The sequence below is a fragment of the Lygodium microphyllum genome, chromosome 12 (assembly GCF_053477565.2).
Source record: "Lygodium microphyllum isolate KBCC chromosome 12, Lygodium_microphyllum_v1.1.10, whole genome shotgun sequence".
Taxonomy (NCBI): domain Eukaryota; kingdom Viridiplantae; phylum Streptophyta; class Polypodiopsida; order Schizaeales; family Lygodiaceae; genus Lygodium; species Lygodium microphyllum.
In genome coordinates this window covers 128,992,681-129,010,715 of record NC_141146.1, presented here as the reverse complement: position 1 = coordinate 129,010,715, position 18,035 = coordinate 128,992,681, and the positions used below count along the sequence as shown (strand labels likewise).

At 42.5% G+C, this 18,035-nt stretch overlaps 1 protein-coding gene across 2 annotated transcripts in view; it reads left to right on the top strand.

The window, feature by feature from the left end:
* Positions 1 to 716: 716 nt before the first annotated feature.
* The window catches only part of LOC148028259 (putative receptor-like protein kinase At2g42960), a 32,962-nt gene continuing 15,643 nt past the window's right edge, over positions 717 to 18,035 (top strand). The window contains exons 1-5 of one of the 2 annotated variants that reach the window (XM_087690046.1): positions 717 to 2,107; positions 2,199 to 2,303; positions 2,386 to 2,523; positions 2,612 to 2,782; positions 2,872 to 3,001. In XM_087690046.1, the coding sequence (XP_087546172.1) occupies positions 1,404 to 2,107; positions 2,199 to 2,303; positions 2,386 to 2,523; positions 2,612 to 2,782; positions 2,872 to 3,001 (1,248 nt within the window). In that variant the 5' untranslated portion in view covers positions 717 to 1,403. The remainder of the gene's footprint in view (positions 2,108 to 2,198; positions 2,304 to 2,385; positions 2,524 to 2,611; positions 2,783 to 2,871; positions 3,002 to 18,035) is intronic. The other variant, XM_087690047.1, reaches the window with a different exon arrangement.

Here is an 18,035-nt window from a genome sequence, read left to right as displayed (position 1 = left end):
GCTAGCAAAGAGAGAGAATTCAAACAATGTAATTGGAGAGAGAGAGAGAGAGAGAGAGAGAGAGAGAGAGAGAGAGAGAGAGAGAGAGAGAGAGAGAGAGAGAGAGAGAGAGAGAGAGAGAGAGAGAGAGAACGCATTGAGCATACCTTGTTGCCATGGATACTATTGTTCTAATGGGGAAGGTTTGCAAATGTTCTATGAGCTTTTGACACTAAAAAAATTGTGCATGCTTCAATTTCATCTAGTGGAGTAATGTAGGGCATCAAATTTATTTCCTCACATCACCTCACTCTTCTAAACCTCTACACAAAAGGATTTTCCCAAATCTTAGCTACATAAAATTCTAGAAAGGGCATTGGTTAGTTGTCACCAAACTAAACAAGCCCCCTTACCCTATAGTCAAGTTGATAAACATGTCCCTTATATTTTGCTATTGGTAAAGTAATGATGATGGTGTGAACACGCTCTACGTGTAGGGGAAACTCCTTTTCTTCAATTTCTTGTGTTCTTGGTTTCTAACGCACAATGCATTTTCCCAACATGTGAAGGAACCAACAACGATACACACACAAGCTCCCGAGTCCCCCCCCCCCCCCCCAAACTCGCTGTCAGATTCCGCTGAGGTGCCCAATCCTCTCTCTCTCTCTCTCCTCGTAAAGGGACGAGACCCACCACTACTTCCTACCATCCCATCCCAATCATCACATCACAACGGCACAGAGAGAGAGAGAGAGAGAGAGAGAGAGCTTCCCCTGTGTTCCGCCATCTCGCCCATTTTTCACTTTCTTCTGCCAGTGAGCCGTCGCATTTCTTGGTGGAGAGACGACGAGGCGCCCCACACACGCATACATACACTCACTCTTCTCTCTCTCACACGCACGCCCAGAAAAGAGAGAGAGAGAGAGAGAGAGAGAGAGAGAGAGAGACACCTTAACGAAGAGGCAGAAGAAAAGAAGGTTGAAGGAGGAGAAGACGGAGAACAGAGCAGCAATCACCAGCACGTTGTTTTTTAAAAAACAGCTTAAAATTATCAGTAGGAGAAGGGTCATTTGGTCATTTTGGTTGGTTGGGATAGGCAGGCGGGTGAAAGGGTCCCTTCTCTCCCTCCCTCCCTCTCTCTCTCTCTCTGTGACTGGGATGATTGCTCAGCTGCTCTGTTCCTCTGTTTCTGCAATTGAGGACCTTTGTATACATCTCTCCATTGGGCAGTTTTTGTATTGTCGTATTCGCCTCTGCTCGAGTCAGGAAAATCACTTGCTATGTACAGCAAGCAGTAAGCATATTCAATGCAGGTAGCTCTCTCTCGCCCCAAACATGGGCTCGTGAGTTTTCGAAGCAGAGATCTGCTTCCATCTCATATGAATGCCTCCTCCTCTGTTTAGTCTTGCCCTTCTACCTTCAAAATGGCCAACGATGGGGATCTTAGCAGCAAACTCTCTCAAAAGACCACCCTCTTCGGCCTCAAATTATGGGTTTTAATAGGTGTGGCAGTGGGTATCTTCATCGTTCTGATCCTCTTCCTTCTGTCCATATGGTTGATATTGCGAAAGAAGTTGAAGCATTCATCCGAGAAGCCATCATCTAACAGCATACCAGTAGACTCCAAAGAGATCAAGGAAGTCAAAGTGGATAGGGTCATGCCATCAAATGGCGGTCTTATTCTGACCATCACTGATAATTCGGGGGAGGGTGCACCAGAGAAGGTCATGGTTCGTGTTGGTGTGTCAAGGAAACCATCTAGTGGTGACAAGAGGAGTACAAGAGGGTCATCAAGCAAGGAACTTGTGGAGAAGCAGTCCCTTTTACATGATGATCATCAAATGCCAGCCTATCAGCAGGATAATAGTTTGCATTTGGAGGATCAAGAGGCTTGTGGAAGAAACCCAGGAGATGCAGGTTCTAGTGCTAGTGGGGAGCTACAGCTTTCTATATCTGGAGAAGAGCTGCATTTTGGGTGGGGACATTGGTTCACTCTAAGGGATCTGCAGATTGCAACTGATGGGTTTTCTAAGATGAATGTGCTGGGGGAAGGAGGCTATGGGATTGTTTATAAAGGTCGACTCAGCAATGGCACAATGGTGGCTGTCAAAAGCCTACTCAACAATATGTAAGATGTTTATGATCTATTTGGTGTAGGATTTCAATATTATCTTTTTGGCATTGGGTTTGAATGCACAGCTACCTGGAAATTGTTGCAGGGGCCAAGCAGAGAGGGAGTTTCGTGTGGAAGTGGAAGCCATAGGGCGGGTGCGACATAAGAACCTTGTGCGATTTTTGGGCTATTGCATGGAAGGCACACACAGGTTGCGAGCTTTTCTCATGTTGGGGGGTAGTATCTGCCAAGAATGAAAATGACAATGTCTCTGAAACTTGTTATAATTCCAGTGGTGCTGGACTTCGTTTTTCCAGGATGCTTGTCTATGAATATGTAGACAATGGAAACTTGGAGCAATGGTTGCATGGGTCCCCAGGCAGGCTTACATGGGACAGTCGAATGAAAATTATGATTGGCACAGCCAAAGCGTAAGGCTAGCTCATCCTTACTCATCTCAGAACTTAGCATTCTGGTTTTTTCTGTTTCTATAATGTGATGCACATTGCTAATTTTCAGGCTGGCATATCTCCATGAGGCTTTGGAACCAAAAGTAGTGCATCGGGACATAAAGTCCAGCAATATATTAGTTGACAGTCAGTGGAATCCCAAAGTCTCAGACTTTGGCCTGGCAAAGCTTCTAGGTGCAGGGAAAAGCCATGTTACTACTCGCGTGATGGGAACTTTTGGGTAAGGAGTCGAAGTCAATTCTAGTACTTCTTTGTGCATTGTACACAGAAATGCCTTTTGATGGTAGTCAATGGACTGTTAATTTGCAGGTATGTGGCCCCTGAATATGCTAGTAGTGGGCTGTTGAATGAGAGAAGTGATGTGTACAGTTTTGGAGTCCTGCTCTTGGAAACTATTACAGGCAGAGATCCAGTTGATTATGCAAGGCCTGCAGCAGAGGTATGCTTGCATCTGCATACAGCTATATATTTGCTGTTGCATTCAGGCACATGCTTAGGGTGTGCGCTCCTCTATTTATGTTTCTTTAGATTTGGGCATTTGAGATTTTGGCAAATTATCTCTGTATATTTATGTAGTCAAACATCTATTAACTTGGTTGCATTGGGATCTTCAAAGGGTTTTTTCTACCTATCAATCTGTTAAGCAAGATGTAAAACTTTCTTTTGGGTGCTTCTCTTAGATGAGAATGTACTGGAAATCACGATCGCACAGTCAACACAATGCCATCTTCCTTTCTTTAAAGAATCGAAGTCTATTTAACATGTGAACAGCTTATCTGTATTACGGCTTGCATCACAGAATAAGAGCTGCACCCTAAACCTAAACCTATCTTTGCCCTGATGTGGCTGTGTAAGGGGTACTTTCTGTACTTCCTATCACAGGGAAGCAGTTGATTTATGGTTTTACTTTTATGGTGCCTTTTGTTATGCATATCGTGAAGGCCCCTATTGATTCTCAGCTTAGATTCTTGGTTAGTGGAGCTGTTCATATAGCTGTTGTGCAGCATTGAGTGTATGTTTGTGAGGATAAGCAATTCACAAACTTGTTTTAAGCTCTACTCCTGATGCCTCTGACTTTAACAGAATCCTGCCATAATGCCCATACCTTTGGTGTCTCAATGAAGAGAATAGATCTGAAGGTGGATGCACACATGTTGAAACTCTTTATACCAAATATGTCATGCTGCACAAGTGCTGCTTTATCTTGCCTAACTTTTTGCCATGAAAGACCCTCTTTTTGTGAGCCGTAATCAATATCTCCAATGTCACCGCACCATCCAACCTAAAACTAGAAAGGGAAGCTAGCAATAAGGCAGCAGAAATAAAAGACTAGACTTGAGTAAAACCGTTTATTGGAATGTGTAGAATGAATGGCCAAGCTTGTATATAATCACTTGAGTGCTGGTCTTTTGTACAAGGCTCAATGGATTGTGTGCAAAATAGGGATCTCTGAGCTTATGCATAGACAGCCACCTTTACTTAGCTTCATCTTACACTAAGTCCAAAGAAGATGTGCTCAAGGTGATGGATATCATGCATGAAAATATTAACTATTTGTTGAGGAAAAATGTGTCCTCTTAACAACCCTTAGTATGCTTGCTTTTAGAGTTTCTAGTCAATGCAAAAGTGCTATTTGACGAGTGGAAACAAACACTACAACCAACAATGAACATACCTTTGTACATCCTTGGACATCCAAGATTGGAATCCACAACATTGGTCACAATCTTGAGTCACTTATTTCTACATTAGTATGGTTTGTGTTGTGTCCATACTAGGTTGGATCTACACGGGCATTTCATTGGTTTTAGAGCAACAATTTGCTTTGCTACATTGGTACAATGACATGTACAAAATCATTGGAAGCTCACGAGACCACGATGAGCCCACATGTTGATGGATCTACTCTCATCTCGAATAGGTGGTACAAGATTGGAACATTTGTGTAAGGGGGCACAACATGCAATGAGAAAAATCTTATACTTGATTCTTGTGTTGGAATGGTTTATACTCGTTGGTTGGTGGGTACAGACCTTGGGATGCTCCTAGAAATCCCAACAAACCCCTTCGGAGTTCAATTAGGAACCACGAGAAGAAAAATGAACATTTGGTGCTCAAGGAGTTTTTGTTGCTAGAAAAGAAATCAGCATTGCACTACTCTTCTTGGAGTATTCCAATAAATGAGGGATCAACTTCAAAAGATTAGATCCCAATATTAAAGCAGTAATATGAACTAGAGATTAGCTATAGAAAGATACTCTAAAGACCTCTAGCAAGCTTGTAAGATAATATTATTCCTTTGTCCACTTGCCTCCCTTGCCTTGTGTCCTCTACCCTTTCTTCTTTCATTTTTGCTTTATAGTAAGGAACATGAGAACTTTGAAGGTTTCACTAGGGTTACGTAGTCAATGAAGAAGAACACGTGGTTGGCCCATAGTTGCATACGAAAGCCAACACCTCAAAGTCTCTGGTAAGAGACCATCCATTGGATGTTGGTTTGCTGCTTAAATAAGTATTCAAAATTGAATGGGCTGCATATTTTTTGCCAAGGAATAAAACACAACTATCGGCAATAGCAAAAAGGGGCATTATGACTATTGGTGATTGAAGCAATGTTATAGTGAAGGATCATTGTGGAGGGATCATGATTAGCAAATGCACCTTTGTACTTCACATGGTTATTACCCACATACACATGGTCATATGCTCTTGTGCATCCATCAACATGTGGACATTGGACACACCCTATTGGCCCCAAAAGTGGCTGGGCTAATGGCCCCTTGATTTTCACCTAGGACTTGCACAAATGGAACCACCAACTGGCCAAATGCTGCCCTAATTTACAATGGATGGGTTGGTTTCTGAAACCCCTATCAATTCTACGAATTTCAGGTGCTAATTTAAATGTACGATGCCTTCTCTTGTTAGCACAGGTCCCAAGGTGGCTGTCAAACCCTAATTTTTACTAAAATTCAGGATTTATAGCAGAAATCCTCCTGCTGACCACCAAATGTGACTGAGATTTGCTCCAAATGGTTGAGAAATTCTGAGCTCTCTTGAGAATGGGTCGGAGAAGGTAAGAGAAAGCCAAGATGAAGAAGAAGAAGAAGATGTTGGTGGCAGGCAACGCTGATGGAGGGATGGCAGAATAAGACACCTTTCAAATGCAAGGTCTTTCTGTGGCGGGTAATGATTGGTGGTCTTCCTCTTGCCTCGGCCCTTTCCAAGCGTCGAATCTCGAATGGCAATTGCTTCTTCTGCACCACTTCGGCGGAATCGGCCCGACATCTTTTTCTTTCTTGCCCGCTCGCCAAGAATATCTGGTCACTCTTGTCGCAAATCTGGCACGCGGTGGTGGGGTCCTCACTGACTCCTTTCGATTGGGTTTTTGTGCGCCCGAAGTATCCCACGCCGCCACCGTTACATATGAAGATCCTATTCCATTTTTTCAGATACTGGGGATGCTGGCACATTTGGACCACCCGAAATGCTTTTCTCTTTGATTCGGCTTCTAATGTACCGCGACATATTGCAAGGCTTAAAGGGCTCTTGCATTGGCAGCTAGATCTCATCAGGCACTCTGACTTGCTCCCTTGGGAGGATTTGCATTCCTGGCATTTGGCAATTGCCTCTGGGTCCTTGCCATGATTGGTGTAACCTTTTAGTACCCTAGTCCGGGGATTTCCCACACGTTGGCCTACGGCCCTCATGTCTCTTGTACTCGTGTAATCATGTAATCTTGTACTTTTTTCGTCATTAATACAATTACCTTTTACGAAAAAAAGAAAGCCAAGATGAGATAGAAATTTGATTTTCTTCTCGAGAAAGCCCTAAAATCTATTGCCAAACACCTCCAAAATGCTCACTTGATCAACAATGCTGTTGCCAGCCCTTGGAAGGCACCGCCTTGTTGTCTGTCACTTGTTGAGACCCCTAAATGGTTGTCTTCTACAGCAAATTGCTGTTCTCTAATCAAAAAATGGATTAACAGTCCCTCCCTCTCTCCTAGGTTGTAGAATTTAAATGGTTGGGACCTAGCCCCCAACAACCTTTTCTCAGTTTGCATGGGTATTTTTGCAAAGTGGCAACCTTCTAAACCAATTTTCAGCATTATCCAGCTATTTAATGAATTTTCAGAATTAAATCATCTTGAAAATTAACTTCAGCCCTTTTGACTTATCCAAAATTAAATGTGCCTATCCAAAATTAAATTGGCTTGGCCATTTGCAACCTGGAGTGTGTTGAAACTTGCAGAAGATAATTTGTGAAGGACTAGCCATATGGGGGAGGACAAATATAAATAGACCTTGGGCTGAAAGTTGGTTGATTGTTGCCAAAATATGCCCAAAAGCTGATTGACTTGATAAAATAGTAAAGGAGATGCTATCACTATTGTAGATACTAGTCACCCCATCTTGGCTAGTGTGAACGCAATCCAGACCAATTGAAAAAGAAATACACAAGGTGGAAAATAACCAGCTAACCCAAAACCGATTTGAAAAGAAACGCGTGCTCTAACAGAGCTGTCTTTTTCGTTAAAACACGATAGATTGAATGTTAGAGCTCTTGATGTCCCCATTTGACTCAGGCTAAGGCTCACAGGTAGGAGATAATTACACGACACATGATTGCTAATATGTATATGCAATGAGTGAGGAGATAAATAGGCCATGAAACTAGACTCCAGACAATTGGTCTAGTCATTAAAGGCCGCCCAAATGGCTCCTTAAGTGGCTGCCCAAGGGCCCAAATGCAACTAATAAAATCCACGAAATGTACTAATGCTAACAATTTTCCTCTCTTTTTCTTGTCAACATGAACATAGGTATCACATCCAAAGATGCAAAATTGGGCAATAGAGGGCTTTTATCTAAAGAAAGTCTCATGGGAGTCATGTGCTATAATGCAACAATCCGGGAGACTGGTTATGAATGTAAATTATTGTAGACATTGCTTTAGCCCAAAGGATATGAGATGACCCTCAGTGCTCGAGCGTGGAACATGCCATCTTCAACATGGTTTGGTTTTGTTGCTCCATGACACTATTCTTGCATGGTGTGTTGGGGTTGGAAAACTCCATCCGTATCCCACATTGCGTACAAATGCAACCATAGTTGTTAGGTACGAAAGGTATAATATCGTACAATACAATAAAATACGATACTAAATGGCACTTTAAGATTTTGTAAGGTACGTTACACAAAAATCAATTAACTTGATTTAATTTTTTTAAATAAATGATAGAACCATGTTTGAACTGAAAATAACAATGCCAATACAAAATAAGATAAATATGTGAGGTTAAAAACCATAATTTGCATATGCTAGGCCCTCGTGATTGCATACGCAACATGCGATACAACTAGTATATACATGGATCATAGTGGATACAATGATACAAAAAAGAGAGAGGTCTATGATGAGACACTCTCATACTCATCTTCACTGATGAGAACATCATCATCAAATGATGGCTCCCTAGGCAATGGCTATGTAGGCAAGGGGGAATGTCATCTTGAGGCATGGGATGAGAGCTACTAGAGCTTTGCTTCATATATGTTTGCAAACCATTGCAACCACCCCTCCTTGATGTTAGAGGGCGCCGAATGACCACACCCATGTTGCCACCTACTTGAACTCCTCACCCACGAGCACGTCGACTGCGAGTGTCATGAGTATCTGTTGCTATAAGCTCTTTATAGAGCTTTGCAAAGATGATCTTCCCCTCATCAATGCCTTGATGTACACTCGGAAGAGTGTCACTTGTTAACTTGAATGTATCAACATTCATCTATATAATGCACATAAGATTGTAAATACTAAATTGTGAAGTATAAAGTTTTAAATAATAAATTAAAACTTGACTTATCCTTTTGAATTTATGAATCGTGATTTAAATTTTATGGTTAAGTGTTTACCTGCTTTGGATTACTAATGCTCATCATAACTTGAGGCTCATCATGGGGAAGTTCGTGTAGCAATAGACTAGCTGATCTAACTATTGTGTACTAAGATGATTGTGAATCTTCATGTGAACGAGAGAATAGGCACTCTAGTTTCTCTTACATGCATCCAAAGAACAATCGTGAGCAAGGACTCTCATGGCCAAGGGTTGAAGAGTGAGTCTCCAATGTGTATCCAAAAGTTCGCCACTAAAAGAGAGGCTTCACAAGTGAGTCTCTCCTCCAACAAGTGGGAGAAGGAAATGCCACATGCTCTCTCGGATTGAAGCATATTGGCTCCTTTAGCACTACATTGTGGTCATCCATAGGGATCACATTGGTCAAATATGCAAGCTAGTCCGAACGGAGTGTTCTATCATTCATGTTTGCAGGGGACTTGTAGGCTGAATATACCAATGCTCCAAAACCATGGATGGGCTTATGCATCCGTGCCTATGTCCTCTCTACTTTTTGTAGGACATGTGCACGTTGTTTCTTTGTGATCATTGTGCAAGCGTGTGCCTCCATCAATGCCGCTCTAAAGAAGTGAATGAGAAGGCTTGCAATCACTCATACGCAACACCGTATAGAAAGGAGTCATGACGATAACAACGATACAAACTTTCTACCAAAATTGTTCGTTGAGTCATAAGCACCACATGGCTTTGGCCTCCTTTGTCTCATGCTCATCCCGCTCATTTCATAGAGTGGACACCACTATTTGGCATAGAGTGGACCACACCTCATAAAGGTGCTGCAACAACAACCACATATAAGCAAACCAAGTTGAAGAAGGTTTCTTCAACTCAAGTGTGCTATGCTTGTGACACATCGCAAGCACCTTTACCTTTATGGTGAAGAAGATGACAACTAATGTAGCTTTGTGGACTTGAGCTTTTCTCTGTCATCCATGAGTAAGTCTAAACAATGACTTGCACATGAAGTCCATACAATCGTAAGAAACTTGGCCTCAAGCAAACGGCCCATGCGTCAACAATTGGATGCAGTGTCGGTAACAATGTGCACCACATTTGAGAGGCCCACCTATAATCACAAATTACAATGTTGAGAGAGAGAGAGAGAGAGAGAGTTGACTCTTGAGCCTCTTAAAGAATCAATTTTCAAGAGAATGAAAGGCTTTGGGGGGAGAGACATAGATAGAGGGGTGGGGCTTCATGAATCATGATGTTAGTTATAATACAAAACTAAAAATTATGATAGCAACATATTTAAAAGACAATGACAAATGTATACCTCAATGATAGCTTGCCGAATGTGGTGATAGATAAATGTGCCTGCCGTTGTTTTCCTCCCTCTCTTGCTGGTGTCTATGATTTGCAAAAAGTAGGTGCCAAGTGGACAAGAAACGAGTATGTTGATGATGCCCCATTTCTTACAATTACTCCATTCGCTGGTGAGAGTGGTGCAACCATATTTTGAATAGGATCAAGGGCTCTATGAATCCTCTCCTTCTCTTGATCAGTCTTTTTTGTCCTCATGTCATTGAAGGTGACACTAGTCCATCCTTTGTATGGATCCACATTGGCAATGAATTTTACTATCTTTTTCCATTGCTCTTGCTTTGGAACATTGAATGCAAGATTGCACTCAATCACCATGAGTGTAATCTTAATCCCATGAGTGTAATCTTAATCCAAAAGTCATTGCTTTTTTGTAAGAAAGGCAAGCGACCCATCCGTCGGTGAGAATGGAGCCACCATATTTTGTCCATGCAACTTGAATAGGATCAAGGGCACTATCAATCCTCTCCTTCGCTCGATCAATCTTCTTCATCCTCACGACACTGGTCCATCCTTTGTATGGATGGACCCACATTAGCAATGGCTTTTACTATCTTCTTTCATTGCTCTTGCTTTGGGACATTGAATGCAAGATTTCTCTCAATTGTCGTGAGTGCAATCTCAATCCAAAAGTATTTGCCTTTCTTAAAGGAAGGCAAGCGACCCATACACATGACCGGGGCTTGAGAGAGAGGATTGCTTCTTCGGTGTTGCATGAGCCTCCATTCTTTGCCTTTTGTCGAAGCCGGACATGGATGTGGACTTGCCATTGCCAATGGTGGAGGCATTGGTCGAAGATAAGCCTACATTCAAGGCTCTCTCATGAGTAGCCATAGGTGTTGGTGCCGATGCACCACATTTTTCTCCTCTAGTGGATCCCTCTCTCATCTTGGTGAGAATCTTGTCCTTGATGCTTTGAGGGATTTCCTTGCATGCAGCAACTTGGCCCCCCATCTTGGAAAGATGTTGGAGAAGTCGAGTCGGCGGTCGCACTACTTGTGTAGCACTTCCTGAGATACTTGCATGTCAAATGGTGGGAGTTGGACTTTTTTGTGTCCCTCTTCACATGGATGGCATGCGAATTGAAGACCTTGTGCTTCTTACGAGTCATGATGCCAATGGAAGACCAAGGCTTCAAGCTTGGAAGTTGGAAGTTTGAGTGGGAGAGAGGAGAGTGAGATAGAGAGGCTCTCTGGCTTGAGAGACAAAGGAAGAATGAGAGGCTTGAAAGATAGAGAGAGAAGGGGTGGGATAGGCTTGATAGATAGCTTGCTTGAAGATGGAAGGGCTGGGGAGAGAGGAGAGAGTGAAAGCTTGACCCCCAAGATTGAAGTGGTGCTTAGAAACGGAGATGAGAATGCTTGTTGATTTGTTGTGGAAGGTTGGAGGGGGGGAGGCTGGAGCATCTTTATAAAGCTAGAAAAGAGTGTGGAAGAAGAGAGGCCCAAGATCATAATTGGAATCCAAGGACCAAGTGAAAGAGTCAAAAGTGCGCTAGCTGGGGCTTGAAATCCAAGGGGCCTGGGTTTAGGAATGTGCCACTCAAGGCATAGGCACACTCCAAAGTGTCTGTAGGCTTTGATAGATAGCTTACTTGAAGATGGAAGGGCTGGGGAGAGAGGAGAGAGTGAAAGCTTGACCCCCAAGATTGAAGTGGTGCTTAGAAACGGAGATGAGAATGCTTGTTGATTTGCTGTGGAAGGTTGGAGGGGGGGAGGCTGGAGCACCTTTATAAAGCTAGAAAAGAGTGTGGAAGAAGAGAGGCCCAAGATCATAATTGGAATCCAAGGACCAAGTGAAAGAGTCAAAAGTGTGCTAGCTGGGGCTTGAAATCCAAGGGGCTTGGGTTTAGGAATGTGCCACTCAAGGCATAGGCACACTCCAAAGTGTCTACAGGCTTAAATGGGTGGAAAACGTGCAATCGGTGGCTGTCAAACAAATGCAAGAACGTGCCTAGACGTGATGGTAGAAACAACCTTGTTTTAACGTACAAATCCGTATGGATATATATTGTACGAATTCTATTGTCTGATCTTGTTCGTACAACATAGTAATGTATGAAGGTAACTATGAATCAACAATTGGAGGGTCTATTGCAAATGTTAGCCCAAAGGTATGAGGCCACCCTTGATGCTCAAGCATGCAATAGGGCATCTCTAGCATGCTTTGATTTTGTCACTCCATAACACTATTTTCGGATGATATATTGGTATTGGAAAAGTCTTATCCATATCTCATGTTGCCTACAAATGCAACAATCTATCCACAAGCCAAGGCTTCTTTGTGAAGAAGCTAAAGCATAGTCATCCACCTCATAGAGATGAACAAATAATGACTGTAGGTGTGGCGGTGTAGCCTTGGAATCCTTTGCTCCATCTTTGGTGCAAGGTCAAAGATGGTTATTTCTTTCAAAACTTACCAAATGTTGCAGTGTTATGGCAGAGGAGTGACTTGTGGGGCCAAATGAAGGTGATGCAAATAATGATTGTTGGTGTGGCGGTGTAGCCTTGGAATCGTTTGCTCCATCTTTGGCAGTAGATCAAAGATGGTGCCAAATGTAGGTGATGTAAATAATGATTGTTGGTGTGGCGGTGTAGCCTTGGAATTGTTTGCTCCATCTTTGGTGGTAGATCAAAGATGGTTATTTCTTCCAAACCTTTCCAAATGTTGCAGTATTATGGGAGAGGAGTGACTTGTGGGGCCAAATGTAGGTGATGAAAAGTAGATGGCAGCTTGTGGGGTCAAATGTAGGTAATGGAAAGCAGGCTGGTAGCTTTGTGGACCTTGCTTAGTTGATAATGATGATTGCAAGGGTTTAGGGCAGCTTCTATCTAGAGAATGTTTTGAAGCTACAAGAGAGTTGAGAGAAAATTGCTCCTCATTTGAGATTAACCTTTGGGCTAATTTTGAGATATCTTAACACCCCCTCTCAAGCCCAAACTAGGAAGGGAGGTTAGAAGTAGGCGTTGTGTTGAACCCAACAGTTTCCACCCCATGAACACTAAGATATGTTTCCATGGATCGCTTGGGGGTCTACCAAGAATCACAAGGGCGGTGGATATCTTCCTTTGAGTTGCCCAAGAGGTCTATCCCGAAGAGATTAAGACATTGACCAAGATTGTCATAGAGGACTGCCCTAGGGCTTAGGCATGCCATGATTGCTAAGGCACACTTTTGTGGTTCTTGTGGTTCTTTTGTGTGTGGTAGTGATGTCAGAAGTGGTGCAACAATGGAAGCATAGACAAGTGCTGAAATAAACTGTTGAACACAAGATAGAAGAGAAAGAAAAGAGAAAAACACTGCAAAGAAGACAACTCAGAGATGTGCTTGGGGCTGGCTACTCTCCCCAACGGGAAGTGCACATGAAGAATGATGATGACTGTATGGTGAGGAGGAGGAGCCCAATAAATAGGCCCAAAATAAGCCATAACCAGCACTTGGTCAGCCAATATCAAATGCTGGCTGATTGGCATAAAATGCGAATTCAATAAATTGCCTAAAATATTGACAAATGTGCCTAGCCCATTGGGCATGCACAGACTCACATATGAGCTGATAATCCTACTAACATCCTCTCTTGAATTATGGGTGTTCTGATACAATACAATGATACAATAATAATGACTCATCATAGTCCATACAAATGTGCCTTGGAGAGAACTTGATGTCGATGTCGATTGTACCAGCTCCTGAAAATAGAGAAGAACCATAGTATGTCTTTGTGTCCGTAATCAATGTCTTGTAGTAGCATACAAGGCCATCTTGTCAAAAATGCCTTTGGACATATGTGACCATGGATTCCTTGCCTTTGGCCGGGGACCGCCAAATTGTCCGCTCATGTGAGCTCAAGACTAGGAACCAAGCCCGCTCTTTGTCAAATAACTAGCTCATCAAGAACCTAGATGTCAATCCGAGCTCTAGGGTTTTAACTTGCCCAACTTTGGTCAATGTGTCAAGGATGTCTCTCTTGAGAACTTGTGCACGCGTATACTTGTATAGATGAGGCTTGGCTTTCCCATCTCACCATCCTCTCACACTCCCTCTTTGGCACTAGAGAGTCGTAAGGTATGATTGCATCATGTGGACACTCCCTCTTTGGCACTAGAGAGTCGTGAGGGAGGATTGCATCATGTGGACTAGAAAGTAGCAGAGGAAGGAGTAGTCAAGCCCTTCCCTCGATTTGAAGAAGAGGATCCCTTCCGTGCCTTGGACTTCTCCTTGGTCGGAGGTTTGTAGTTGGAGTCTGAGGAAGAAGATGACTCGTCGGAGGAGTTTGCATCCCGCTTCTTATGCTTCTCCTTCTTTTGTGAGGGCGCTAACTCCTTGCAGCCCTTCCGTAGATGGCCCTTATTACCATAGTGATAACACTTGGCCTTCGACTTCTTCTTCTTATCACCCCTCTTTGAAGTTGTAAAGGCCTCATTCGAACCTCCGTAATGAGATAGAAGCGTGCCTTGTTAATGCAAAGATGCCTTATGCTCAAGCAACATCAAGGACATGTGTGTAAAGCTCATAGGTGTAGATGATGTCTGCGTCCTCAAAGCATTCGCCACTCCATGAAACTCTGAGGGAGCTTGTAGGGTACCATTCCGACAAGATGTGTCTCTAGAAGGGTGGATTGCATGTGTCGAAGTTGGTCTTGTACCTGTGTAACATGGAGCAAAAATGATTGATTGGTGTGGGGTACCATTCCGACAAGATGTGTCTCTAGAAGGGTGGATTGCATGTGTCGAAGTTGGTCTTGTACCTGTGTAACATGGAGCAAAAATGATTGATTGGTGTCCTTTGGCACAAACTTCATTTGTTGAAGGTGGCCATAAAGGGTCACTCTACACATGGTGGGAGGTGTCTCGTACAACATTTGAAGCTTTGACCATGCTTCGAGAGAGGCCCTGTAGGAGGTAACCGTCAGTAGAACTTCTTTAGAAATACGTCGAAGAAGAGTAGAATATGCATGTGCATCATCCGAATCCCATGTAAGCATGGCTTCCTCATGGTTATCCTCATCAGAATCTTCAAGAAGTGGAAAAGGATGTTGAGGATCGGGAATAGTTCCACGAACAATGTACCAAATTCGTTTCTGCACAAACCAGGCTTTCATCACAACACTCTATGTAAGATAGTTAGGTCCATGTAACTTATCATTTGTAGAAGTGCACGGAGGAACCATATGGAGAGGATAAGAAGAGAAGATAGAAGGTATACAGAGAGAGAAACCAGCCAAACCAATAGCAAAAACTTCACAAAATGAGAGTTTAGATGCAGTGTAACAAAAAATCTGATTTGACTAAAGGGCGATGACTGCAAAATGAGATAAAACCAGTTAAAAACTGCCAAAAAACAGCAAAAACGATCTGTAAAAACAGTCACCCAGCCTTTTTGCAGTGCAACAAAAAACCTGATTATAAATGAAGGGCAATTATTGCAAAATGATGAAAAACTAGTCAAAAACTGCTAGAAACAACAAAAATGGTCTGTAAAAAAAGTCGCCCAGCCATGATTAGGGTGAGAAAATGAAAAACATAGGCTGGGTGAGCATTTAATGCAGCAAACTGATGATTGTAGGCTGTAATCCACGTGCATGCTGAAAATGCAGAGTGCTGGTCTGAAAACGTAGGCAGTAGTGGACAGGGTTGTCCATGCTCGACGGACAGGTTGACCTGTTCGATCCATACTGTCTCGTACGACTTGTTTGATCGTGTTCGATCCCATCCATATGTGTCCGATGCATTCATTGCGCTAGTCAACTATGCCAGGGCGGATGTCAAAATGACCGTTGTTTAACCATTTTTTGCTTGCTTTCGACTAACTCTATCTTCTCTACCATATAGTCTCCTCCAACAACTCTCTTCTCTTCTCTCTCACCTAGAGCCTCTCTCTCTCTCTCTCTCTCTCTCTCTCTCTCTCTCTCTCCTACTCAATGCAACTGTAACTAGCCTTCCTTCTTGGAATGGGTGGTGATAACCTGATTTAAGAGTTAATTACAGCAATAAATAAATACACATAAAATGAAATACACACTTTACCATAACATTCTTGGACAGTAGATACCTTGTTGGCCCCAAAATTGGCGTCCTTGTGGTATTTTTTAGCTTTCATTCAATTGGAAGGAGTACAACTTGAGATTCTTCAATCTCCTCCTGCTAACCAATTGCTCTTGCTGTCATAAATGGCCAGCAAGCCTTTTGGGTCATTTGCCCCTTGATTCACCCAGGACCTTTTCTCCAATTTGACCCTTGGCTGGCCAAATGCTGCCCCAAATCAAATCGGGATGGGCTGGCTCCTGAAATCCCTTGATAATCTTCAATTATTAGCTGCTGATTTCAGTCCCTTGAGCCTTTAATCTCTGGCATGGCTCCCAAGGTGGCTGCTAAACCCTAATTTCTGTTGTAAATTAGGGTTTACTGCAGAAATTACAGATTAGCCCACAAAAAATGGATGAGATCTCCTTCGAATGGCTGAGAATGGCTGAGCATAGGCTAAAGGAGATGAGAGAATGCTATAGAGAGAGAAAATTCTGAGATTTGTCGCGAAGAACTGATCAAAATCAGCTGCTGCCGTGCTATACCAGCCCCAAACGGATGCACCAACAACAATAGGAGCATCAGAGACTTTGATCTTCAAGAGAAAATGCATTAGCAGCAATTACTAGCTTCCCAAGGTCAAGAATATGCAATCTCCATCACCAAAATGGTCTCCAATGGCTGGGAATTGGCCCCAAAAGCTGGCAGCAACAATCCAACACCTCTTCCCAATAGCTCCAAAATGAAAAAACGAGATTTCCCTCTCTCTTCAGCCCTATTTAGCCTTTCCCCCACTTGCATGGGAAAGTTTTGCCGAGTGGCAGCTTTCTTAATCCATTTTCAGCAATTTCCAGCCATTTAATTAATTTTCAGAAAATTAATTCACTCCTTGATCCATGCCCAGAAAATTGACATTGCCCATCCAAAAATTTACTGGCTACCATTTGCAACCCAAAGTGATCCCATGTATTAATTGACCCTTGGACAAGCATTAATCCATTAATTAATGCCTAGTCCCTACTGTCACCAACTGACACTTATGGCCAATTAGGTCCTAGGGGCAAATTGACACCAAAATTCACCTAGAATCTAATAAGTGTAACTTGTTACAACTTTTGCCTTTGACACCCATCTTTTTCACAAGGTCCTTCGGCCTTCAACTGTGAAAAAGTAGTTTGCATCTCACATGTGCATATTTTAATTGCACATTTGATTAATCCTTTAATTAATTGTCAATTAAACATAAGCAAAGCTTCAAATTTTCACGTCCTTGTGACAGCAACCATCTCATGCTTTCTCATTCTCTCTCATGATACATACACAATGTAGCCCCTTCTCTCTCATCATTTACACATTCAAATTTGAAAAGCAGCCCCCCCCCCCTCCCCCCCCAAAAAAAAATTTAAAAGAAAAAAAAACACAACCTACCCATACTCTCTCTCTCTCTCTCTCTAAAAATCTCTTCCTCTTCCCCATCTCGTTCATCTTTTCTACTATCTACTAATTTGAGCTTCCCACACTCTACTCCCTCAAGCACTCTTGCCATCTCAAGCTCTTTACTCTCTCATGCTATCTCTATTTCCTTAACCTCTCTACCTTTCCTACTTCCTTAAGCTCTCTCTACTCTCTCAACATCTTTATCCCTCTAATTTGAACTCTCTTTTGCATTTACTTTAAAATAAAGTCTCCAAATGTATGTTTTGAGTCTAAGATTGTCAAGTACTCAAATTATATGTAAACTTTTTTTAATGGGACGTAGGTTTAGATTTATTAGTCCGATTAGTAATGTACTAGTATTGGATGTACTAATCAGATGCCATTGGATGTGACAACATTGGTAGTGATCTCAAATAGGCTGAAAATGATCAGCAACAAGTCGCTTGATCAGCAAAAGGGAAGATGGACTCGTAATCAGCAGAGAAATTGTGGCAAGAACCCAGATCCTACAATCTAATACCATGTTAGAAGTGGTGCAACAATGGAAGCATAGACAAGTGCTGAAATAAACTGCCGAACACAAGATATAAGAGAAAGAAAAAGAGAAGAACATTGCAAAGAAGACAACTTAGAGATGTGCTTGAGAAATGGAATCCATATTCCAAACACGAGATAGTCACGTGCAACAGTGAGTCACTAGATGCGTGGGCATTGGCACCAGCTTCTCTCTCCAATGGGAAGTCCACTTGAAGAATGACGATGATTGTATG